This window comes from Silurus aristotelis (assembly GCF_946808225.1).
Source record: "Silurus aristotelis genome assembly, chromosome: 15".
Classification (NCBI taxonomy): domain Eukaryota; kingdom Metazoa; phylum Chordata; class Actinopteri; order Siluriformes; family Siluridae; genus Silurus; species Silurus aristotelis.
In genome coordinates this window covers 22636165-22660727 of record NC_139588.1, presented here as the reverse complement: position 1 = coordinate 22660727, position 24563 = coordinate 22636165, and the positions used below count along the sequence as shown (strand labels likewise).

General features: G+C 42.2%; 2 protein-coding genes across 3 annotated transcripts; one reads left to right on the top strand and one right to left on the bottom strand.

The window, feature by feature from the left end:
* The first annotated feature begins 334 nt into the window (after positions 1-334).
* Positions 335-10103, top strand: fntb (farnesyltransferase, CAAX box, subunit beta). Its single transcript, XM_083562719.1, has 12 exons — positions 335-634; positions 899-963; positions 3713-3785; positions 4327-4418; positions 5575-5721; positions 5795-5878; positions 6022-6108; positions 6673-6802; positions 7288-7420; positions 8018-8129; positions 9127-9241; positions 9716-10103. The coding sequence occupies exons 1-12, from the start codon at positions 548-550 to the stop codon at positions 9836-9838; spliced, it is 1248 nt and encodes a 415-aa protein (XP_083418845.1). The 5' UTR covers positions 335-547; the 3' UTR covers positions 9839-10103.
* A 543-nt stretch (positions 10104-10646) lies between these two features.
* Positions 10647-23739, bottom strand: max (myc associated factor X). Of its 2 annotated transcripts, none has more exons than XM_083562786.1 (4): positions 23516-23739; positions 15229-15336; positions 14786-14909; positions 10647-12055 (listed from the first exon to the last, which is right to left on the bottom strand). In XM_083562786.1, the coding sequence occupies exons 1-4, from the start codon at positions 23720-23722 to the stop codon at positions 11868-11870; spliced, it is 627 nt and encodes a 208-aa protein (XP_083418912.1). In that variant the 5' UTR covers positions 23723-23739; the 3' UTR covers positions 10647-11867. The 2 variants fall into 2 exon arrangements, with proteins under 2 accessions (XP_083418912.1, XP_083418911.1); XM_083562785.1 differs by having other exon boundaries at positions 23507-23724.
* Between the last annotated feature and the right edge of the window lie 824 nt (positions 23740-24563).

Genomic DNA, 24563 nt, shown 5'->3' with positions numbered 1-24563 from the left:
ATTTTTTAGTGTATTAATACAATACATTTTAAAATCATATTTAATATATAGACTTATCAATGCGCTTTTTAACTTATATTTTATGTAATAAAATTTTAATATATTACTTTAATACAGCCTTTCAAAAAATCGTCCTTATACCCGAAATGTGTTTTTCTTTTTGTCCTTTCCGACTTGCCGTAGTTCCGTTAGGTTCCACTCCTTCAGTTGTATTATCCTACATCTTTCCCCACGTGCATTACGATAACGCGTTCCGATTGGCTAATAACGTCTAACATCCTGCAAGCCTATTTGTTGTCAGCGGTTAGGATTATCCAATAAGAGAGCGGAATGACGCGCGTGGGCGCTTCGCAGTGACGCGTGGTCTCAGATGCGCGGATCTTCACCGCATCAAATCCCGGAAGTGAGGCGTAGTTTATGAGGTTGAGATCGGAGCTCAAAGACAAGGGAAAGGAAGAAAGCGAGAAAGAGAGGAAAGCCTGACGACCGGAAACGAAAAAAGAGCTAAAGGAGCTACTTCCGGTCGGTAATTGTATCGCTATTAGAAATGGAGCCGTTGCGCTGTTTCGGCGGTTCCCATCACCTGGAGGAGTTTCAGGATGACGGCCTGCAGACCGTGACTTCCGCAGAGCAGGTGAGACACCTGTCTTCAAGTGGTTGCCATTAGCAACAGGGGATAGAAACCAGTACCCTCACCATTACAGCTGCAGATATGTGTGTGTGTGTGTGTGTGTGTGTGTCTCACTTCCGGTGGTCTGGTGAATAAATGATCCATGTTTATAGGGTTTAATAAGTAACCAAGCTCAAAGTGCTGGAGATACACACATGTAGAGTAAAAGTCAGGTGCCAATCCTCCTCCTCCTCCTGTGTTTTCATCTCTTTTTATCTCTTTGTCCAGAGAAAAGTGGAACGCAGCATCAAGGAGGTGCTCAACGTTTACCAGCAAATCCACCCTTCACCCCAGTGAGTAATCAAATCCACCTCTTCTCTAAAGCTTCACACCTGGACACACCTTCTTCTCCTTCAACATTGTGCATTAACACTGAAAGAGCACATCTGGAATGACGTCGTAAACCAAACATTTTGCAGACTTATGGCATTCTCTCATCAGATTCACCTGGAATGGTTTTCAAGAGTTCTTTTCTTGCTGTCTTGATGTGCTTGTGCAGAAGAAAGGCTGATATTAGCTCTATTAGTGCAACCACCGTACACATCCATTTAAAGGAAAGAAAGTTCATCACTACTTTAAGAAATTAAGTGTAATTTAAAGAATTATGTATCTCCAAGTGCAAACGCTAAAAGCAAAAGCTCTCATGAGGACCATCCAAGGAAAGGAAGACCAAGAGCTACCTCTGCTGCAGAAGATAAGTTCATTAGAAGTACATAAATGTTTCTTAGAGTTCAACTGGCAGACATATTTCAACATTTACTGCTCAACTGTGGCATAGAACATTGTTTCAGAAGAACACTGAGCTGAAGAGACCTGTTTAGACCAGGAAACACAGGGAATGGATATTAGATCAGTGGAAAACTGTCCTTTGGTCTTCTGAGTCCCAGTTTGAGTCTCCACTTTGTCTTTGTTGGATGTAGAGAGGGTGAACGGATGGTTCCTATTATGAAGCATAGGGAGGAGGCTGCTTTGTTGGTGACACTGTTGGTCATTTAGTCAAAACCGAGGCCACCACATAACCATCTGATTTGCACTTAGTAGGACCATCATTAGTATTCCAACCTGACAACGTCCCCAAATACACCTCCAGGTTCTGTAAGAACTATTTGTCCAAGAAGGAGAGTGATGACATGCTGCATCACCTGGACTCCATAATCACCTGATCTAAATCCAGGTGAGATGGTTTGGGATTAGTTAGACTGGAGAGTGAAGATAAAGCAGCCAACAAGCACTCAGCACCTCTGGGAAGTCCTTGGAAATAGTTTCCAGGTGACGACCTCATGGGGCTGACTGAGAGAATGCCAAGTGTGTGTGAAGTGTTTATTAAAGTAACTTTGAAGAATGAAAAACATTAACCCTATTGTTTATTTTAACACGTTTTTATTTACTACATAATTCCAGATGTGTTCTTTTATAGTCTGTGTGTCTTAATGCACAATGTTGGGAAATAATAACAACAAAGAAAAAACACTGAAGGAGAAGGTGCATCCAGACTTTTGACTGGTACTGTAGGTCACACACACACACACACACACACACACACACACACACACACACACACACACACACACACACAGTATTTTCAGGTGTCTGGTTTGAAATGAGAAATGTTTGTTCCTCCTGGTTTGTATTGTGTAGATCAGAGGGTTTAGAGGTGAGCGGGTGTGGATATCAGGGCAGTTCCTGCCCCTGCGTGGCGTAAAGCTGCTTGATCCTCATTCGTAATTACAGTGTTTGCCAGGGCTCAGTGGGAAGCGACGGATTTGAACACGTGACTTAATAATAGGTGGCGCTCTCGTAGTGCAGCTCCGCTTCGTTTCCCCTACAATTACACAAGCAGCAGAAGCAGCTCTCTGACCAGCACTGATACACATGTACACCGGCTTACTCAGGTCTCCATAAGAAGTCCAAGTAAAGGTGGCAGTTGGTGAAGAACGTGTAAAGATCAGGCTTCAGAATTTGGGAAAGAACAAAAATCAGACCAGGCTTCAGACCATGCAATGTTGCAGCTCAGATTTCAGACTGTACACCAAATGCCATATTTCAAATCTGTTATTGATACGTTGGATATTTAGACGAGTCCATCATCAGAGCTTTGAACAGGTAAGCTTTTTTAGGCAGGTTTTATTTATTTATTTATAAAGTTTTACATGAACCTTGAAATCAGACCAAGCTTCAGATAAGACCTCAGATTATAGATCAGATCGTAATCCGTACTTGACTTTAAAGTAGCCCAAATTTCAGATGTCAGATCAGATGTTGGTCTTGAAACCAGACCTAGTTCAAAACTCTTTCCCATATTCTTCAGACCTTTACCAGACCTCAGACTTTTTAGGAACTTAGTCTTTACAATTAAAACTAGACTAGAATTCAGTTTTAGGGTTCGGGTAATCCTAACCTATTCTTTGGGGCAGACTGCACATCAGTCTCTGAAACAGACTTCAAACAGTCTTTGGACCAGTCTTTACAACAAACAGACCAGTCTCTGGGCTAGACCGCACACCAGACTCTGAACCAGAGATCACACTAATCTCTGGACCAGACCTCATACGAGTCTCTAGGCCAGATTTCATACAGTTTCTGGACAATTTCTGGACCTGGTCTGGGCCAGACAGACCAGTCTCTAGACCAGTCTCTGGACCAGACTTCCAGTCTCTAGACCAGATTTCACACAGTCTCAGGACCAGTCTTTAGAACAGGAAGACCAGTCTCAGCCAGATTTCACACTATTCTCTGGGACCAGACTCAACACAAGTCTCAATACCAGACTTCCAGTCTCTGGACCAGTTTCTAGATCAGACTTCACATAGTATCAGGACTAATCTCTAGAACAGGCAGACACACTAGTCTTTGGACCTTCAGGTGTTGCCTCTTGGCTCATTTTAGTAGCTAAACTTTTTATCTGAAGTGAGAACAAACTAGCGTTGGCCTTAGAATGAATCATGTTAAACTGAAGTTTGAGCAGTTTTTTTTTTTTTTTTAATAAGCTTTAAAAGAGGAAAGAAAGTAAATGAGTGTGATTTGCTCTGCTCTGTTTTTCAGGCCAACGTTACTACGAGAGCAGCATTACCAATATCTGAAGAAAGGTTTACGCCACCTCTCAGACGCCTATGAGGTAAGCGGTAAATAAAACAAGTCCTGACCTGGATAATGACGAGTTACATGGATCTAAAAGGCTTTGTTTTTCAGTGTTTCACCAGAGGCAAACTGAATAATTAATGAAATCCGCCAGGCTTTATTGTTTGTGTGCATGAATATCACCAGCTTGGCTTAGCACATGCTGGAGGAACCCTGACGATGATGGATTTGATGAATATTTCAGCTGCGTCTTTTTATTTAGCGTTTTCTCCGTATTCTAATCATTTCTTTGATCTATGTTTACCTGAACGTTCAATTTGAGATGAACGATAACCGTTCCAGGTGAGATCACGAAAACATGACTTTCATATGGAAGGAGTCTCCAGTGTCGGCTCCTGATGCCCCATGCCAGAGCAAATATTGGGTTATTTTCACTACACATGAGTTCGAGCAGTTAATTGTCTTAATTTATTCGTTCATTTGAATAATAGGAGATTAGTTTTGGGAGTAACTGCGTGTTAAAGACTGTCTGGTGTAGTAAAGCCTCCTGGCCTCACCCTATTGCCTGCTCCTCTCAGTGTCTGGATGCTAGTCGACCCTGGCTGTGTTACTGGATCCTGCACAGTCTGGAACTTCTGGAGGAAACCGTGCCTGCTTCTGTAGCATCAGAGTGAGTACATCATCACCACAACCCACACACACCATCGTTGTATGGGGATACGGAAGGGATCAGGTCCTGCGTCAAACCCTGACCTTTTCTGTCGCTCAGAGAAGCAGCACACAAACATTTTGGTGTTGGTGGAGAAGCTGAAGGTGACCGTGTGAGCTCTTGCATGTGTTCCTCTGTGTCTACAGAGCCTCCTTTGCTTGTTTTAGTAATTTTTTTGTGCTAATATAGGATTTGCACCTGCTGGACAGGGAGGTTCTGGCTGTGTTTTTAGACCATCGGGATAATAAACCGTTAAGGTATTACATTAGAACATTAAATGGGGGGAAGTGAAGAACACTGATGATTTCTACATCATCACCTGTTAGTGGCTGGATTTATTTATTAGGCAGCAGGTGAACATTTTGTCCTCAAAGTTGATGATCGAAGCAGGAAAAATGGGCGAGCGTAAGGATTTGAGCGACAAATTGTGACGTCTAGACGACTGAGGCAGAGCATCAGATGTACTGCCATCTGTTGGTGTGTTACCAAAATAGTTTTGACACTTTGTGACACTACCATGTATGTAGTTTCTCCATCATTGAACATTTCAGGGCTCAGGCATGGAGAAGTTGGTGTTGAATCTATAATGAGCTCATTTATATGTCGCTCAGGAGCTCCTGGTTCCACAACTTCCAACTATACTGTATTAGACTGTAGAGATGATTGATGTTTGCATTGTGTTGCATTTATAATCACACTCTTGGTGTCACCCAGATGAGGATGAGGTTTGGGTTTTGAGTCCGGTTCCTCTTAAGGTTTCTTCCTCATCCCATCTAAGGGAGTTTTGACACAGTCGCCCCAGGTTCCAGGTTTGCTCATCAGGAGATAAATACACAAATATCAAAATTTTGTCCATTGTGGGAAAAAAAGCACAATAAAAATAAAGTGAAATGAATCGAAAGCTACATCAGATTTCTCACTAGACTTATTAAACTCCTAAGCAATGAATCCTTCTTTGTGTTTCGGGTCACTCAGGTAACAGATACTGTGGATATTAAAAGTAATAAAATGTGGAATAAAAGAAAAAGTGCTTGGAAATGCCAACAGTTGAACATAAGGGAAAGCAGTATGTACACTCGGTACTCTGCATGTATATGATGTGTAATTTGTCTCGCAGCGTGTGCCAGTTCCTGGCCCGGTGCCAGAGCCCGACGGGGGGTTTTGCGGGAGGTCCGGGGCAACACGCTCATCTGGCACCCACGTACGCCGCCGTAAACGCCCTGTGCATCCTGGGAACGGAGGAGGCCTACAACGTGATAAACAGGTCCGTTTCTGACACACCGGCGCTGTACAAACCCGATCACACGAGTATAACCCTGCTCCCCTTCCCCCACCAGAGAGAAGCTCCTGGACTTCCTGTTCTCAGTCAAACAGCCAGATGGCTCCTTTGTGATGCACGTAGGTGGGGAGGTGGACGTCAGGTGAGCTTCCCAAATGGCCTGATTCAAACACTGTTTGCAGGTCATCGCTGTGATGTTTGATCACGTCTGTATTGTACACTGTATTTTCAATCGCGAAATAAATCCCACAACTGACTTATCCGAGCGTGAATGTTGTTCTACAGAAGTGCATACTGCGCAGCGTCAGTGGCCTCTCTGACTAACATCATGACCCCCAAGCTGTTCGAAGGAACTCACAACTGGATCCTCAGGTATCTCTTTAGCTGTCTTTCAGAAGCTACACACTGGACAAAGTGGCGATGGGGGGGTGTAGCTGTTACTGAGTAGATATGAGGTGATGAAATGTTGAAATATTCATTATAACAATGATGCAAGCAATACATTTCTAAAATGTAAAACAGACAAAACAAAGCACTCGGACAAAATTAGCTCAGAATGCATCAGACTCCACTAAACAAAACAATAATATATCTGACAAAACCTTCCACTGAAACATTGTGTTGAAGACTCATCTTATTCAGACAGTAAAGCATGTGATGATCAGATGGAATGCTATTAAAACATAAAGCATCCGATGCAAACACCATTAAAACAATGTTTTGGAGTCGGACAAAACACAATTAAAGCATATTAAAGTACCGGTCAGACGAAACACCATCAAAACAGTGTGTGTGTGTGTGTGTGTGTGTGTGTGTGTGTGTGTGTGTGTGTGTGTGTGTGTGTGTGTGTGTGTGTGTGTGTGTGTGTGTGTGTGTGTGTGTGTGTGTGTGTGTGTGTGTGTGTGTGTGTGTGTGTGTGTGTGTGGTTCCTTCAAGCTGTCAGAATTGGGAAGGTGGTTTAGGAGGAATACCCGGTCTGGAGGCTCACGGCGGCTACACCTTTTGCGGCATGGCAGCTCTGGTCATTCTAGGAAAGGAGCACATGCTGGACCTCAAGTCTTTATTAGTGAGTATTACCCATGATGCCTTGTTGTCTCTCCATTACTAATTCACCATACAAACATATCAGTAACCAGGGAGCGAGAGAGAGAAAGGGAAGGCGAGTATGGAGACGAGCGCGAACGTCACTGGCAGGACTGATAAATCTAAAACCCGATAGCAGTAGAGAAGCAACCGTCTGCTCAGAATAACCAGAGCTGAGGAGTTCCTGGGCGAAAAGCCAGCGTGTGTGACGCTTAAGCCGTTTAAAGCACTTCAGGAAGCGTGGCGTGAGAGAGATGTCTGATATCAGCTGCTTGGTTTATTAGCCACAGGAAGTGTTCATCTCTCCATTACACACTTTTTACATGAATTAAAGAGCTTCTTAGTTTTTGATCTTCTAATGATACTGAGAAACAAGCGAGTGGTACTGGAGACTCCTTCCTTTGAAATCCCTTGACATCATGCATGTACAGATGTTAACAGGTGTTCTCTCCTGTGTGATCTCTTCAGCGCTGGGTGACCAGCAGACAGATGCGATACGAGGGTGGATTTCAGGGCCGCTGTAATAAACTGGTGGACGGATGTTACTCGTTCTGGCAGGCCGGCCTGCTCCCACTGCTGCACAGAGCGCTCTATAAAGACGGTACGTCTATCCTCTACGATCTCCACCTTCTACACAGGAGATGCTCCTACTGTACTACTCGAATTACACGGGTCCTCCCCAAAAAAAGTCAGAGGTACAGTGTATAGAAATTCCGTGGATGTTCGAGAGACTGGAAACGTTCCATGGGAAAATATGGGAATGAACGGGATTTAATGGGGAAAACATTTTGAATAAAGTCTCTAATGATCATCAAGCCTGCAAAGAAATATTTGTGTATATATAGTTGTTCTGTGTACAATGTAACCAGATTTAAAAGTGTCTAAAAATATATTATATGTATAGTATACTTCCTAGTTTCCAACACGGAATATATTCTCAGATGAAGTTCCCATGGAAATGTTCCTGCCCTTTCCGACTCTAATTCTATGAGTATTCAGATATGAATTGGAAATACGACTGAATGAAAAAATCCTCTCTAAAGCTTTATATTAGTGTTTTGTAGTAAATGTTCCTTGCAGATGTTCTCAGTAATGCACAGCGTGATGTATAATGATAGTAGAATCATGTATAAATGGGTGGAAGATCTGTGTAAGGGTGTGTGGTGATGGTGAACAGGTACCTGTGTGATGTGTGTAGGAGATGAGACACTGAGCGTGAGCAGTTGGATGTTTGAGCAGCAAGCGTTACAAGAGTACATCCTGCTCTGCTGCCAAAATCCTGCAGGGGGCCTGCTGGACAAACCGGGCAAGTGAGTAGAGCTCACTCTCTCTCTCACACACACACACACACACACACCCACACCCCAACCATCATCCATCTATTTATCATTATAAATTATCCACCAATTATCAATAATTAATTATCCATACATCTAGTCATGTTCCACTAATTATTCATCCATCCATCAACCAATTATCCATCATCTACTAATCATCCATCAACCAATTATTCATCAATCCATCTATTTATCCATCATTATCCACCCATCCATCATTTTCCACCAATTATCTATCCATGCATGTTCCATCAGTTATCCATCCAACCATTCATTCATCTTTTCATTTTTTAGATCCATCCATCAATCCTTTAATCAATCTGTCTATCTATAATTAGCCACCAATTATCCATCCATCATCAACCGATTTTTTTTCATCCAGTCACCCACTATTAGCCACCAATCATCACAGCACTTTGATTCTCTATCCTGATTGGTCAGCTAAAACGGGTTTATATTAACACGCTCCTTTTAAAACGTTATTGTATCCATAGCGACAGCTTAAACTCTTGCCTTGTATTTTCTGTAAGGAGACGTTAATCACGCATTAAGGAAGTTTATAACTCTTATGTAAGGTCAGGGTTTTATTCTCCTGGAGGAAATAGAGAGAGGCTGGTGAGAGGACTAGTATTTTATGTTGCGTTACGTAAATAGGAGGAGACGCGTTTGCAGCATGTAAATGGATAAAAAGTACAACGTGACATGAACATCATTTGATGGATTAAAAAAAAAAAAAGAGATATATAACCAGGTAAGAAGAACGAAACAGTTCAGGACGTGTCTTACACTAACTACATGTAATCAGTGCATAACATCACGCAAAGTTTTTTATTTCTTACCGAGTGAAATCATTATATAGTGTTTACTGGTACAGAGTTATAGTGTGATTCATAAGTCAACAGGATTAAAGCCTTGTGGTTGCATTTCTTTTCAGCATGCTCAGCTATTATCATGATTGTTTTGTTTTGAGGTCCCGGGATTTTTACCACACGTGCTACTGTTTGAGTGGCCTTTCCATAGCACAGCACTTCGGCAACAAAGATCTCCATCACGAGCTGGTCCTCGGCAGTGACGAGAACAGACTGGTAAAGGGCCTCTGAAATCATCATTACTCACCTGCTTAGTCAAAACTGCACTGATAGATCTGACCCTGGACATTAGTCATAATGTCATGTAGTATAGAGTCATACAGAACATCTTACAGTCAATAATATGAATAATAAATCTCTCCGATCAGCCAAGACTTTTACAGTGTCGAGTTAAAGAAAGTATCATCAGAAGCTTTATTTCTATAGTATTGTCCCTTGAGAAGATAATAAAATGGTTGCTAAAATGTGATGGGGGCACTTTCTCTCTCTCTCTATATATATATATATATATATATATATATATATATATCTCTTCCCTCCATTATTTGTAAATAATCCCCCCCCCCCCAATCCATAGGCTAGTTTGAATACTACACTGCAGTCTTGGCTGATCGTTTACATTAGACACACACTCACACTCCTGTATTCATCCTTTCTGGTCCTTCTCCATCCTTTCTCACGTGTCTCCAGGCCCCGACTCACCCCGTGTACAACATCTGCCCTGAGAACGTTGCCCGAGCCATCCAGTATTTCCACAAGCTGCCTGCACCGGCGCAGAGAGGAGCGTCTCCGAGCACACATGATCACCTGTAGGCTGCTTTGTTTTGTTAAGAGGTTGATGATATTATTGGTGATACCTAAGGCTGTACCTAACTAGAACCTGGTGTATATTAAAAACAAACAAAAAAACCCCCCCCACTGCTACCAGTTTTATTAAAAACCTGAAGCAAAGACGTTTCTTCTCCATCGGTGCTGGCAGGAGGTCCTGAAAGCTTGTTTCTGTCCTCAATCATTTATTTTTATTGGAGGAGAGGTGACTCCTGATTGGTGCTTTGGAAATGAAAGCGGAATCGCTTAAGTTTATATTTACCATGGTTATCTCAACTGGTTTTATCCAGTCAGCTACGACTGCAGTAGGAAAAAAGCGAAATAGATCTCAGAAAGAAGATTTCACACCATGTGCTTTGTGAAGATGGGAAGAAATTGAGGGAAGATGTACTCATTCAGCTACGAGAGGTGTTAAAGTCAGGTACTGATGAAGGTGAGGAGGCCTGAGGTGCAGTCAGTGTTCACGTTCACAGCCATGGAAACCATATCTTCATGAACCAGTCTTTGTTCCTGTGTGCATTTTCATGCTAGAACATATTTGGGTCTCATAGTGAAAGCGTTAAAAGAAGTCTGGTACATGTGTGTGCCTCCAACTTTGCTGTAACAGTTTGGGAAAGAAGCACATATGTGTGGAAAAGCCAAGTGTCCCAATATTTTTGACCACAGTGTATAAACGTTTTAATAAATAAAAATAAAAGCGCCAATCCCTCAACCAAACAGTAGGGGTCACTACCAGGGCTTGGCGAGGTGACGTGATCGATATCGCAATAACATTAAAATAACAAGCAGTTGATTTGATTCGCAAGGTTTTAATTTGTTCAAAATAATAAATAATAGCAATAAACAATAAGGCTACACATCCTGAGACACATCACTCATCATAGAAACGTCGAGAATTTTAGTTTTTTTTAGTTGCATCGTCCAAGAGAGACGCGTGAGTGTAGGGAGAGATGTCTACTACCCCACACGTTGAAATCTCACAATTATAGAAAATAAATCGTGGGGGGAAATCAAAAGTTATATAAAAAATAAAATAGTTTATTTATTTATTTATAGTTTCGTATTTAAAGGTAGGGCTCGGGTTGTGAGACGGGTTCGTCAGCGGCGTGTACGAAATACCGGACGTTTCATGTGGAAGGGGATCTGAGATTTGTTTACGTACGAGCTGTAAGGGGGGGAGGGGTGGGGGGGCAAACACACACACACACACACACACCTGACGTACTAAAAATTGTAAAAGGGGTGGATGGGAGCTACAAAAAAAATCCCTCAGCATTGACATTAGTTTTCCCTGAAAAATCTCTCGATCCTTTCGATTTTTTTCTCAACCTGATAAAAAAAAAAAAAAAAAAACGACAAAAAAAAATGCCCCAATTTTTTCCCCCCCATGAAACGTACAAAACCCAGCACATATATAATATATATTTATTTATATATAGGGCAGAATATAAATTAAAGGTATTCCTTTATATAAAAAACATCCAGCTATCTAAACACACTCACTAATTCAAGCTAAAACACAACGTTCATGTTTGTTTGTTTGTTTTTTTAACCAAATTTGATCAGGTCTGTGTTCTCGCATTCGTGGAAAAGTAATAAAGGAAGATGGACCGTTTGTTGGAACGGTTACGTAAAAAGGGTAAGTACTCATTATTTTTGAACATGTATAACAAAAAATATATATATTGAGCAGTGCCTGGAACTGTGTGCTTCCTACGTCATACAGACGGACGTACGGGAGAAGCGCCAAGTCCGTAAATCATGAAGCTGCCTCGTTATGGGTTTGAGATGCTGCTTGTTACTTCTGAGCCAGCCCCGAGATAGAGAGATAAGAGAGAGAAAGAGAGATAGAGAGAGAGATGTGCTACGAGTCGTTCTCTCCAAGCTCCCTGGACCTGGCTATGGGCCGGCATCTGGGAAGCCTGTAGAGACATGAAACGAGAAGTTGTGGAGTCTCTGATTGAAGAGGGAGCAGAGGAAAGAGAAGCTGGGAGAGCTGGACGGAGTGCCGCTCTTAGCTGTTCTCCTGGTGGAGCTTCTTCCTGGTGGGCGGCTCCTCGGGTTCGGACTCTGAGCTCGAGTCGGAGCCGCCGTCGAAGGCCGACACGGCGCTGCCTTTAGGGTTAGTGTACAGGCTGCTGTCTGAGGAGGAGTAGCCGCCCTGCAGCTGTGTGGTCCCCTTTACCTTCTCCAGCGCTCGAACTGCCACGACACACACACACATCACAGATGTTCACTCAGACACGCCGAACGATTAGACGTACGTGCACTCGTTTAGGAACGTGATGGTTAGAGAGTGTGCATATGGGAGAAACGACCCACATGAACCACGAGTTCAAGAGTGTGTCATTCTGCTTACATCACAACAACCTGGCAACCAACCATTGTCTGTCTGTCTGTCTGTCATTCTCCCACTTTCTTCCCCTCCCCTCCATATCACTCTTTTAATCTCAATCTCTCTCTCTCTCTCTCTCTCTCTCTCTCTCCTTACTCTCCTTTTTGATCATGAATGATATTTTTATCGTATCTCTACACTACTGTAACTGCTGAAAAGATCATAAAGGAACCCCAGGAGTGACTGTTGCTCTTGATATGCACATTGAGACTAAATAATCCAATATTTTATTTGATTGATTGATGTATTATTTAATGCAGTCAGGAAAAGAGCAGGAATGAAAGGTGAGGCTCTGAATTTCTCTAGAAATTCACATTAGAACGTTTCTCATCTGCGCTGAACGCAACACCCCTGACTCTTCCATCTGTCTCAAACATTTAAACAAGTCGAAAGGATAAAAGGATACTTAGTTTATGTGTTTCATTTCTGCTCGTTTCCTGATCAATGATTCGCTGTTATGACCATTAATATCTTATTATGGGCAGACAGAGAGAGGGAGAGGGGAAAGAGAGAATGAGAGAAGGTGAAGAGAATAAAAAAAAAGTGAAAGGAGGCAGAAAGAAAGCGTTTCGGGCAGAGAAGAAGAGAAAATTGGCAAAGAGAAAACGAGAAGAAGCAGAGAAGAGAGAGAGGCAAACAGAATTTAAGAAGGGCAGAGAGAGAGAGAGAGAGAGAGAGAGAGAGAGAGAGAGAGAGAGAGAGAGAGAGAGAGAGAGAGAGAGAGGGGCAAACAGAATTAAAGAAGGGAGAAAGAGAGAGAGAGAGAGAGAGAGAGAGAGAGAGGGCAAACAGAATTAAAGAAGGACAGAGAGAGAGAGAGAGAGAGAGAGAGACATAATTAAAGAAGGGCAGAAAGAAAAAGAGAGAGAGGTCAAACATAATTAAAGAAGGGCAGAGAGAAAGAGAGAGGGGGCAAACAGAATTAAAGAAGAGCAGAGAGAAAGAGAGAGGGGGCAAACAGAATTAAAGAAGAGCAGAGAGAAAGAGAGAGGGGGCAAACAGAATTAAAGAAGAGCAGAGAGAAAGAGAGAGGGGGCAAACAGAATTAAAGAAGGGCAGAAAGGAAAAAAAACAAGAGTGGGCAGAAAAAAAAGACAGTGGGGACAGAAAGAAAGAGACAGAGGCAAGGACAGATATAGAGGCAGATTGGGCAGAAGGAAAGAACAAAAGTGAATCCTCGAAGGGGAAGACAAAGAGAAAGAGAGGTAGCAGAGAGAAGAGGAGGCAGAGAGAAAGTAAGAGGATTCAGAGAGAACGGGAGAGGGGGCAGAGAGAACGAGGGAGAGAGAGAGAGAGAGAGAGAGAGAGAGAGAGAGAGAGAGGAGGCAGAGAGAAAGGAAGAGGGGGCAGAGGAAAAGGGAGAGAGGGGGCAGAGGGAAAGGGAGAGAGGGGGCAGAGGGAAAGGGAGAGAGGGGGCAGAGGGAAAGGAAGAGGGGGCAGAGGGAAAGGGAGAGAGGGGGCAGAGGGAAAGGGAGAGGAGGCAGAGAGAACAAGAGAGAGAGGAGGCAGAGAGAAAGGAAGAGGGGGCAGAGAGAAAGGGAGAGGGGGCAGAGAGAAAGGGAGAGGGGGCAGAGAGAAAGGGAGAGGGGGCAGAGAGAAAGGGAGAGGGGAGGCAGAGAGAACGAGAGAGGGGGGGCAGAGAGAACGAGAGGGGGGGGCAGAGAGAACGAGAGGGGGGGGGGCAGAGAGAACGAGAGGGGGGGGGCAGAGAGAACGAGAGGGGGGGGCAGAGAGAACGAGAGGGGGGGGGCAGAGAGAACGAGAGGGGGGGCAGAGAGAACGAGAGAGGGGGGCAGAGAGAACGAGAGGGGGGGCAGAGAGAACGAGAGAGGGGGGCAGAGAGAACGAGAGAGGGGGGCAGAGAGAACGAGAAGTCACAGAGAGGAGAGGGGGCATTGAGAAAGAGAGGGAGAGAGAGAGAGAGAGAGAAGGGGAGGGGGGGGGGGGCAGAGAGAGAGAGAGAGAGAGAAGGGGAAGGGGGGGGCAGAGAGAGAGAGAAGGGGAAGGGGGGGGCAGAGAGAGAGAAGGGGAAGGGGGGGGCAGAGAGAGAGAGAGAGAGAGAGAGAGAGAGAGAAGGGGAAGGGGGGGGCAGAGAGAGAGAGAGAGAGAGAGAGAGAGAGAGAAGGGGAAGGGGGGGGCAGAGAGAGAGAGAGAGAGAGAGAGAGAAGGGGGGGGGGGGGGGGGCAGAGAGAGAGAGAGAGAAGGGGAAGGGGGGGGAGAGAGAGAGAAGGGGAAGGGGGGGGCAGAGAGAGAGAAGGGGAAGGGGGGGGCAGAGAGAGAGAGAGAGAAGGGGAAGGGGGGGGCAGAGAGAGAGAGAGAGAGAAGGGGAAGGGGGGGGCAGAGAGAGAGAGAGAGAGAGAGAGAGAAGGGGAAGGGGAAGGGGGGGGGGGCAGAGAGAGAGAGAGAGAGAGAGAGAGAGAGAATTTCTGTTACAGCACAGATTCCAGGGTTCGAGCAGAGAGCTGAGTTTTGGCACCGTGTGCTCTGAGCAGATGACTGGTATCTGCGGGGTTGGACGTGGACATGGAGCTTCTCACCTTGCTGTTCCAGCAGAGCGTTCTGTCGCTTCAGGTCGTCAATGTCCTGCTGGTGCGTGTGGTTTTTCCTTCTCATGTACTGGATGTACTCTGTGGCTTTATCTAGGATTTGCGCTCGGGAGGCCTGGTTCATACACACGGTGTAAGAAACACACTTTATACACAAATACCAAGTCAAAAACCATTCACACGTCATTTATTACTGCACTGTTACTCCCATAATGCACTGCAAAACGTTTAAGAAGAGAGAGAGAGAAAGAGAGAGAGATAGAGAGATCGTGGTAATGGCGAGCTCATAACTCTCAGAGGAGGAGGCGTGAGGTACTGCAGTGCACGGTAACGCCAATGTAGAACACGTGGGACGTTTCAGAAAAGCTTGTGTGTGTGTGTGTGTGTGTGTGTGTGTGTGTGTGTGTGTGAGATAAACCGTGACGTGTACTGACCTTCTCCCCCTGTAATGCAGGCACAGAGTCTCGGAGGCTGTGAAAGCTGTCTTTGATGTGGTCCCTGCGTTTACGCTCCAGAGCATTATGATGAGCTCGTTTGTCTGCCTGCAATGACACGGACACGCCTCAATGTACACACTGTATACTGTGTGTGTGTGTGTGTGTGTGTGTGTGTGTGTGTAAATATGTGTAATCAGATGCATCAACACAACAATACCGAATTCGTGATTGCATATATATATTTCAATCTGGTTCTCGCTAACAAAGGGGCGGAGCCAGAAACCACTGACACCGTGACGTTCAGAATCTTGAAATGAACACAAAAAAGCTTCCTGTTAATGGTACGTGCTCATTCCGTACGGTGTAACATGATGGCGTGAGCATGGTACACAAAAGGAATTAAAAGTATTGGCACCCTTGACTTCTCCACCTGCTGCTGTGTCCAGTGTAGAAAAGTCCATTTCATTTCTTTACCTCGTTCACCCCATCTGTCTATCTATACTCCTCACCCTATCCATCCATCCATCCATCCATCCATCCACCCACCCACCACTAGGTTTTGTAGTGTGTTTGTGGATTTTTGTGTTCATCAGCCACATTGGTATAATGAAAGTCAGGTACTGATGTAGGTGAGGAGACCTGGGGTGCAGTCAGCATTCACATTCATCCCAAAAGTGTTCAATAGGGATGAGATCAGAGCTCTATAGCAGAACACTCAAGATCTTCCTCTCCAAAGCATGTAAACCAGATCATCATGGAGCTGGCTTTGTGCACAGGGGCATCGTCATGCTGGAACAGGTTATGGGTTTCCAAGTTCAAGCGGAAAAACAATATATTATAGCGCATCTAAAGAAGTCCGATACGATTGTGTTCCTCCAGAACCACATATAGCAGGAAAGAAATGTACATATACATTCAATATAATGGTGGGGTTTTTGTGTGCATTGTGATGGAAAACCACAAAGTCATCCATCTGCTCTGTGTGTAAAAAAAACCTGGACCAATCAGAAACCACCCTGTCAGATCCAGAGCAGATGGATGACTTTGTGGCTTTCAAACAAAGTCCACAAAATAACATACATCACCGACTACAACCGAGATCAAATGACATCTGAGATAATCTCATCGTGGTAATTACGTTCCAGTTCGGTTCTTCGGAGGCACGTGCGGACGTGATTAGTACGTGATTGCAACACTTTAAAAATACATCACTACCTGACTTTACTAACATTCTTGCGTCTGAATGAGCACAAACATCTAGTGGAACATCTTGCCATAAGGGCGGAGGTTACTATAACAGCAAATGAAGAATAAATGTGGATTGAGATGTTCAGAAAGTAGGCTATACCAATCTAATGCGCACGTGTCCACACCCTGTGTAGTGTACATTCTTTTGTGTGCATTTTTAACTTGTTCCTGGTCGGGTTGGTTTTTGTTGTGGACGCTTCACGGCTGTAAAATCATGCTTACACTTTCGTTCTGCGTATCAATCAGTGACTGGGACATTCAGGTATTTCAAGAGTATGAAGGAACCATAGTTTTAACCCCAACTAGCAGGTTGATAGCACATCAAACACCACAGTGTCTAAACGAAAGACAAATTATCCACTACATGAGAGAGGTGTGGAGAGGGTTTTTTCAGGTTACTGAGTCAGAGCTTGTCAAATACTCCGGCCGTCTGAGTCACAGGGACGAGAACGATCTCTGGTGTAACGACAAAAGAAGCCTATTTTTTTTTTTACTTTCTGCACAGTTTTTTTTATATGGGAAATTTTTTTTAATGAGCTCATGAAGAATAAAGTTATAAAACATGCAGTTCCTCTCTGCTTTGACGAGAAAACATAAATAGCAATAAATAAGTACCAACATGGTGCCCGGCAGGTCAGACGTCTCTGTGTACTCCTCCTGCAGCCGATGTGTACAGTCTACACACGCTAGGGGTTTAACGGTACACAAAGTTCACGGTTCGGTACGAACCCTGGTTTTTACATCACGGTGCAATTAAATTATGGTTAAATAAAATATAAAATAATTTCATATTTTGTGAAAAGAATAAAATAAATCATTGATGCAATATGCTTTTTATTATATTAATTAAATTGAGCAATCAATTAAATTGCCACAAATCTACTTGTGATCTATGTAACTGTTCTGCTTATTTCTGCAGACTTTAACGAATGTCTTCATTCCTTCCATCCTTCATTCATTCACTCCATCGATATGTGGAAGTGTCAGGATTTTACACCCATTTACATTGGGAAGAACATGGACCCAAACTACTTCTGCAGAACTTTGTGTATGCAGATCGACTCAGGCTGCCTGAAGGATTCACAGAGTAAGAATTTCACTGTATATTCTAGAATGTTTCCTGCATGTATAACCATAAAATCTTGAAACTTGAATGAGAACCCCCCCCAAAGTTCTTCTGAAACTGCTGTGGAGTAAGGGGCTGATCTGAAAATTGAGTTTGTGATCCGTTGCACCACTAGCGTTTAGGATGTTGGGCATATGATCAAAAGGTCATGAGTACAAATCCCAGCTCCATTAAGCTGCCAATGCTGGGCCCTTGAGCAAGGCCCTAAACCTTAAACTGTGCAGTTGTATAACTGATATACTTCAGTCTGTCAAAATACAAGAACTTTTTTGTCCTCGAGTAGAAACGTAAAAGGAGAGGGGTTAAGTACTTTTACAGAAATAATCTAGTTCGTCCACCATCACTGATAACCAGATGGATCAGACTAAACATGGGTTTTCTCTTTCGCTTCATTTCTTCCTCATAAACGAGCAGACCAGTCATACAGATCCTTCTGTTTAACACACACACACACACATGTATTATGTAGTATTTGGGTTAGGGTGTGGCTCTGTGCGCAGGCTATTGTACTGAGGATCACATGTGTTGTTCAGTACATCCTGCGTAATTCTCCAGCTATTCTGTGCGTTATCTTTAAATTAATAAGTCTCATTCGAGTGCACGGGCTGATGCGTCCCCAGACACACGGCGTACGGTTTTAACGTCTAATACTATATTTGTTTATATTAATAAGCAAAGTTCATCCTCTCAGCAGAAAAGATAAAAGGGAGTCTGGAGAGATCAAGGACATCTAGACTCCGATCTCGTACAGCGACGAGACAAAGTGAGACAGAGGCCCGCACAACTCCGTCTGACATGGAGTTTAAAACTTGGGGAGGGTCGAGAATGTAAGGAAGTAAACACACACACACACAGAAGGAAGTGTACACAGTGCCTGGGTGTCTCCTGACCAAACAGGTTAACACATCATGCGTGGCCAGTTTGCTGACGCCTGGTACAAGTCTGAAACTGGGAAGTCATTTGTATCACACACACACACACACACACACACACACACACACACACACACACTCATCTTGTTAACCACCCTGAGAACATGCATGCAGAATGTTGAGTGTGAACTGTTAAGTGATGTGCACACGAGACAACATGCCATCCGTGTGAGAAAGACGAGACTGTGTAAAAAACACAGAATACTCCTGACCTGTGAGCAAAATAAATACATTTATTATTAAATTATAAATAAATACGAATGAAACTGTTCTTCAAAGCTTCTTATATAAAAAAAACACATCATGAGTGATAGAAACGAGAGGCGATCTGGTTTAGTGCTTTGTGCAGTGTAGTGTTCATGATGATCAGTCTTATCCTGAGCCGACACACAGGGGTCACTGGAGGTCACTACAGAAAGGTTTGAAAAGGCATCTTACTCTTTAATATAAAGAAAGAAACATCTGGGAGTAAGAAACATGCTTGTGGGCTGGTGGTGAGGATCAAAGGAAATGTTTATGTAGTTTGAAGTGTGTCAGTGCATCCTTGTGCGTGTAAGGAAAACAAAAACAAACTGAAAAAAAATAAAAAAATAACCCATTAAAAATAATCTTCAAATATTTCTTTAGGACAGAGAGTGAAAAAAAGACAAAAAGCGAGAGGGGGGGCAGATAGAGACAGACAGAAAGCCAGACAGGTAGATAGAATGACATAAATAAATAGACAGACTACAGCTGCAACAACTAATCGAAAAAATCAATAATTATCGATAATTAAATTCATAGTAAACGAATTGCTGTTGATGATTAGTTTTTTTGCTCAAGTTACAGTTTAGCGTGACAGTAAGATACACAGCTGCTTGGGAAAATAGCGGACAGTACAAGGTCAACCAGGGTGCGTCCCGAGTCACCCAAGGCATGAGAGCATTTTATATTAAACGCAACAAAGAAAACTGTAACCTGGAAGTTAACGCAAACCTGAGGTTGTGTGGGATGGAAGTACCACAGTGATGCAAGAGCATGTGATGAAGGAGAAAACTTCGGCATAGTGAGCAGAAACTGTTTAAACCTCACCATGTGAAAATGGTGTAGTTTAATAAAGTGCTATTGTGTACACTGTTTATTTGGTAACTTCGGGAAAGTCGTACAGGTTGCGCAATCGGTTCGCTCACGACATCGTGATGATTCAAGTAAAACAATGTGACAAAACACTGAATCTAAAAGCAGCAAATAACAGCAGCAGTAAACGATCACATTTTTTGTCACTGTTGTGGTTTATGCACTTGTACCGTAATTTCTGGACTATTAAACACACCCATATATAAGCCGCACCCACTGAATTGTACAAAGATTTTTATTTTGAACATAAATAAGCCGCACCTGTCTATAAGTGTCTACACTGAAACTAATGAACTTTACACAGGCTTTAATGAAAGACAGTGTCTGTTACACGGCTTGTATCTAAACAGTAGCCGACCAAGAAAGTCATTGTTCACTGTCTTCCTCCTTCCTTTCACAACTATTTCTCTCGAGAGTTTTTCTTTTGGCATCGTCATGCGTTTAAAAATCACCATCGGTGAATCTTTTCTCCCGATGCCGTGCAGCTCAGAACACAGGTGAAGTGTGTTTTCATGCCCGGTTGTTTTCAGCGTGACGAATGATTCACATTTCCTGTAGACAGTCCGAGTGAGCGGCAGGTCAAACGTCAGAGGAACATCATCCATATTTATGATGTGGTGCGGCCCGATTCAGTGGGAGCGCATCTGATTTTATATAAAGAGTTTCATTGGTTCACCTGAACCCGTTTTGTAATTTCATTGGTCTAATGTTTTGGGGTTCAGTTTTTTGGCTTGAAGTTTGTGAAACCGGGAAAAACCCAGGAAAAATCCATAAATTAGCCGCTTCGTTGTTTAAGCCGCAGGGTTCAAAGCGTGGGAAAAAAGTAGCGACTTATAGTCCGGAATATACGGTACATCAATGCGTATTTTTTCTTTTTATTAAGTCTGTTAGCTTGCTGCGTTTCCATTCTCTTTTTATAGCATTTGTCTACTACAACAGTAACTTATTTGTTTTCAAACGTGATTTACCGCGTTCAAATGCTAGTTTTTGGCAATGTAGTCAATGTTTGTATATTTAATTTACGCACATATCTTTTAATTATTATACAAAATTAAATTAATTATCTAACCTAGATGCTTATATCCTCACAACTGAATAAAATATCTGTGTAAAAAAAACAATACTGTATTATATTTTATATAGATTTTTTAAGCCTGGTTGTCAACTTGCCGTCTGTAAAATACAAATACAATCGATGATTTACACAAATTGAAACGACCCAGCACGAGAGGACCTGTTCAAAGGAGAAATCCCCCATTTGCTCCACAATAAGCAGCTACTATTAACTTTAAAATTTCAATTAAAGATGGTTAAACTCAATATGTGGCTTTTGCATATTTAAGTACACTTTTATGCATAAATACCCTGAATTAGGGTTTTATAGATATAATAAGCAAAACATCTAATACTTTGAATAGCAGTGATGATAAACGTTGAAATGATCGTCAGAGGATAAACTGTAGCACTTTTAAACACCTTGATCTGCAGAATAAGGAATAAATCAAACAGGGAAAAAAAAAGAATGATGTGCTGAGCGTGTATTTTTTAATCATTTCAATTCAAACACAAAACAACTAACATCTGATCTGATAATATCTCAGATGTGACACACATCAGAGGTGAAATTAATCTATAAAGTCCCTTCTCCTGTTAAAGTCCTCACCTGGACCTGTTTCAGATAAACTGAAAGCAAAAGCAAGAGTCACCGGGTGAGAGTCCTGTGACGTGATCACATGACACCGGGTTGACTGTCTGTACTCAATAACGCGTACAGTTTCGATTACGTGTTCCGGCTTCCGGACGTGATGAATTCGGCACACTAGATCTTCCAGGTAGAAATACCTGTGCAGGTCATCTATTCGGGCACTGCTGTGTGTGTGTGTGTGTGTGTCCATGAATAAAGCAGTATTATTAAACCTAAGCCACTGCTCTGGAATCTGGAGGTTCAGTAAATTCTGTGTGATCATAACAGAAACTGCTTGTTTTAAAAACAAAACAAAACAAAAAAAGAAATTCTAGTGGAAACCATTACAATATCTGCTTAGGGTTTGATGGTTTTCCTGCATGGAGCGGTTGTGTACTGCATTTTACTACGTCCAATTGTGCCTTTTTGTTTTGTATATGAAACCGTAACAGCAGTGGATTTTTGTAATAGCAGAAAACGTAAATGGTAGAATGGGAGGAAAGATGGACTCATTGCCATGGAAACGTTGCGCTCTCCACTTCAACGTATACTACATCCATTTCTATTTGTACACCCAACCATAAAAACTGTAAATATAACGGAAAGAATATGAACGAGACTCTGATCAGGGCACTGAGATCCGTATATACGGTGGTTTCTTAAAAAAATCTCAAAAACAAATGATCACCTCCATCATCATCATTTGCGAGGAAAGCCCTGTTTAAAACCACCTGGCAGTGACCACCTTCACCACAGTCCATGTTTATGTAGAGCACACATCATCAGGGACTTCCTCACTTTCCAGTCACAAACTGTTTAACCTCCTTCCACCCTGGAAGAACATACAGGAACATTCACTCCACAACCGTTTACATTCCATTTATGGCATTTAGAAGATGCCCTCATCCAGAGCAACTTACAATGATCGAATTCATAAGCGGTGGCAGTTTAGTGGGGGTGGGATTTGAACTCACAACCTTCTGAGCAGAAGTCCAACAGCTTAACCAGTGAGCTGCCAGCTCCCATAATTTACACACACACGCACGCACGCACGCACGCACGTGTGAACACGGGCAGGGGGTGACGGCTGCCACTCATTTTGTATGTCGACAGCAATAAAATGTGTGAAATACGTTCCCAAGACTACAGAATTCGATGATATACAAATAAAAGGTCTACAAATAGTTTATTGGTGATATTCACACAAATATTCGTGGCTTATCCCCCACACACACACTCGTGTCCGTTACAACCAGGACGTGACAATTTTTGACAATAAAAAGAACGAGAATCTGGAGAAACTCAAATCATAATGCAGATAAGAGGAAAAGGTTTGTTTATAAAAATAATTATTAAAAAAAACTCCCTCCATCTATTTTTTTTTATAGAATATGACTAATGTAGAAAGGTTTATGCTATTTTGTATATAATAATAATATATATGAATAATGTTTTTTTCCCAAACACAAAAGTTTAACATCAATACAAGATTTCTTTTTTTAAAAGAGACACTTCCGGGAAAAATGGCCGCCGGTTCCCATGGAAACCTTGTACCTTCTGACCCTAAATCTGGTGTACAATCATAAGAAATGGAACAGACTGAAATATATGGAGGAGACTGAAAAAAAAAAAGAATAAAAATTCTGGAAAATATGTATTCACATTAAATATGATATATTTTATTACATTTTTTGAAGGGGGGGGGTCACGTGACCGTGCCTTAAAACACGTTATAATAATTTCGATTATTATTAAAGCCTGAATTTAATTGAAATAAACATTTTTTATGCACCCACGAATGATATCTTGTCGATTATTTCTGTAAAAAAATAATTAAAAATAAAAATAAGAAGAGATACACATGATGCTAGAGGATGGAGAGATGATGGCTAGGTTTGGGTTTAGCCACTCGGCTAGATTATGTAGCTCTCTTTTTTTTTTTTTTGGTCTCTATCAGGTTTATTTTACTAAATGTATTTATTTTTAATGGTGTTTGTGATAGTATTGATTTCTCCTGTTAGCTCGGGATGCTAAAGCTAGCCTCGGGTTACCGTATATGCGACCAAACAGCGCTCGCGCGCTCTACGACCGAACTGAGGGGAATCAAGAAAGCCGCTCGCGCTGCACTTATAAATCACTAAAGAAATAATAAGAAAATACAGTATAAACCTCACTCACGTCGCTGTCGACCTCGATGTCATCGTTATCGCTCATTCTTCGGTCGAGTTTTCTGTGTTTTTTGGGTTTATTCTTCGTTAACCGGCGACCATGAACACCAAGAGGAAGGCGCTCGCGCTCTCTCTCTCTCTTTTTCTCCCACACATACACACCAACAAGCAACAGCCAGGAGGTGTGCGCGCCGCGCCGCACGTGACTCGCCCGCATGCGGACGCAGCACGTCCGCGCCAAGCAGCATGGGATATGTCGTTTCCACACAGGCTTCCGGTACGTCTCTGAAGCCGCTCTAAAACTACAATACCCAACTCAACGTCTATTTAAACGGTTCATAACAATAAAACTCGTGATTGGTTTTTTTTTATTACTCTTTGAAATAAAGTTTATTTATACCAAAGAACATTTTTCTCTTTCCTTCTAAAGACATTTGATACGCTTAAAGGGTTCAGGAGTGACTTCCTAACCAAAATCCTTTGCGAATTTGTTTTGCGGGCCAATCAGAGCGGACGGACCTGAGAGGCGGAAGTAGTAGTAAACATAATATTTACATATATTTAGGTTGTTTATTTTACTTTTCTTTTTTATTATTATTCAAATTAATCCTGTGTTTTAAATAACTGAATGAATCCTTTATATTGTTTATACAGGAAAAAGAAAATTAAACTGTTTTGTGGTTAGTGTTTGTTTTTCTTTTTATATATATATATTTATATTTCAATAGAGTTGGGACGCTGAGCAAAATCTAAATAAAAACAGAATGCAATGATTTCCATTGATGATTTTGTTTTATTCTCTATACATTTATTTATACATTTATTCACATTTTATTATTCACAATAAAAAAAAAAAATCTAATGTTTGAATTGAGAATATATCCCATTTTAAGCGAAAAAATAAGGTAATTTTGAATTTGATGTCTGCAACACATCTGAAAAAAGTTGGGACAGGGCCGTGTTTTTCACTGTGTAGCACCACGTCTTCTATCTGTGTACATTTGGGAACTGAAGTTTTGGGAGAGGAATTGTTGTCAAATATGTGTCTGATACAGGAT

Excerpts from the sequence above, each read along its gene's own strand:
- fntb (XM_083562719.1), top strand. The coding sequence starts at position 548 with ATGGAGCCGTTGCGCTGTTTCGGCGGTTCCCATCACCTGGAGGAGTTT. Across the intron at positions 3,786-4,326 it reads ACCTCTCAGACGCCTATGAG|TGTCTGGATGCTAGTCGACC; the intron begins GTAAGCGGTAAA and ends TGCTCCTCTCAG. Across the intron at positions 4,419-5,574 it reads CCTGCTTCTGTAGCATCAGA|CGTGTGCCAGTTCCTGGCCC; the intron begins GTGAGTACATCA and ends TTTGTCTCGCAG.
- max (XM_083562785.1), bottom strand. The coding sequence starts at position 23,722 with ATGCGGGCGAGTCACGTGCGGCGCGGCGCGCACACCTCCTGGCTGTTG. Across the intron at positions 15,337-23,506 it reads TCGACAGCGACGTGAGTGAG|GCAGACAAACGAGCTCATCA; the intron begins GTTTATACTGTA and ends GTGTCATTGCAG. Across the intron at positions 12,056-14,785 it reads CGCTCTGCTGGAACAGCAAG|TTCGAGCGCTGGAGAAGGTA; the intron begins GTGAGAAGCTCC and ends GTGTCGTGGCAG.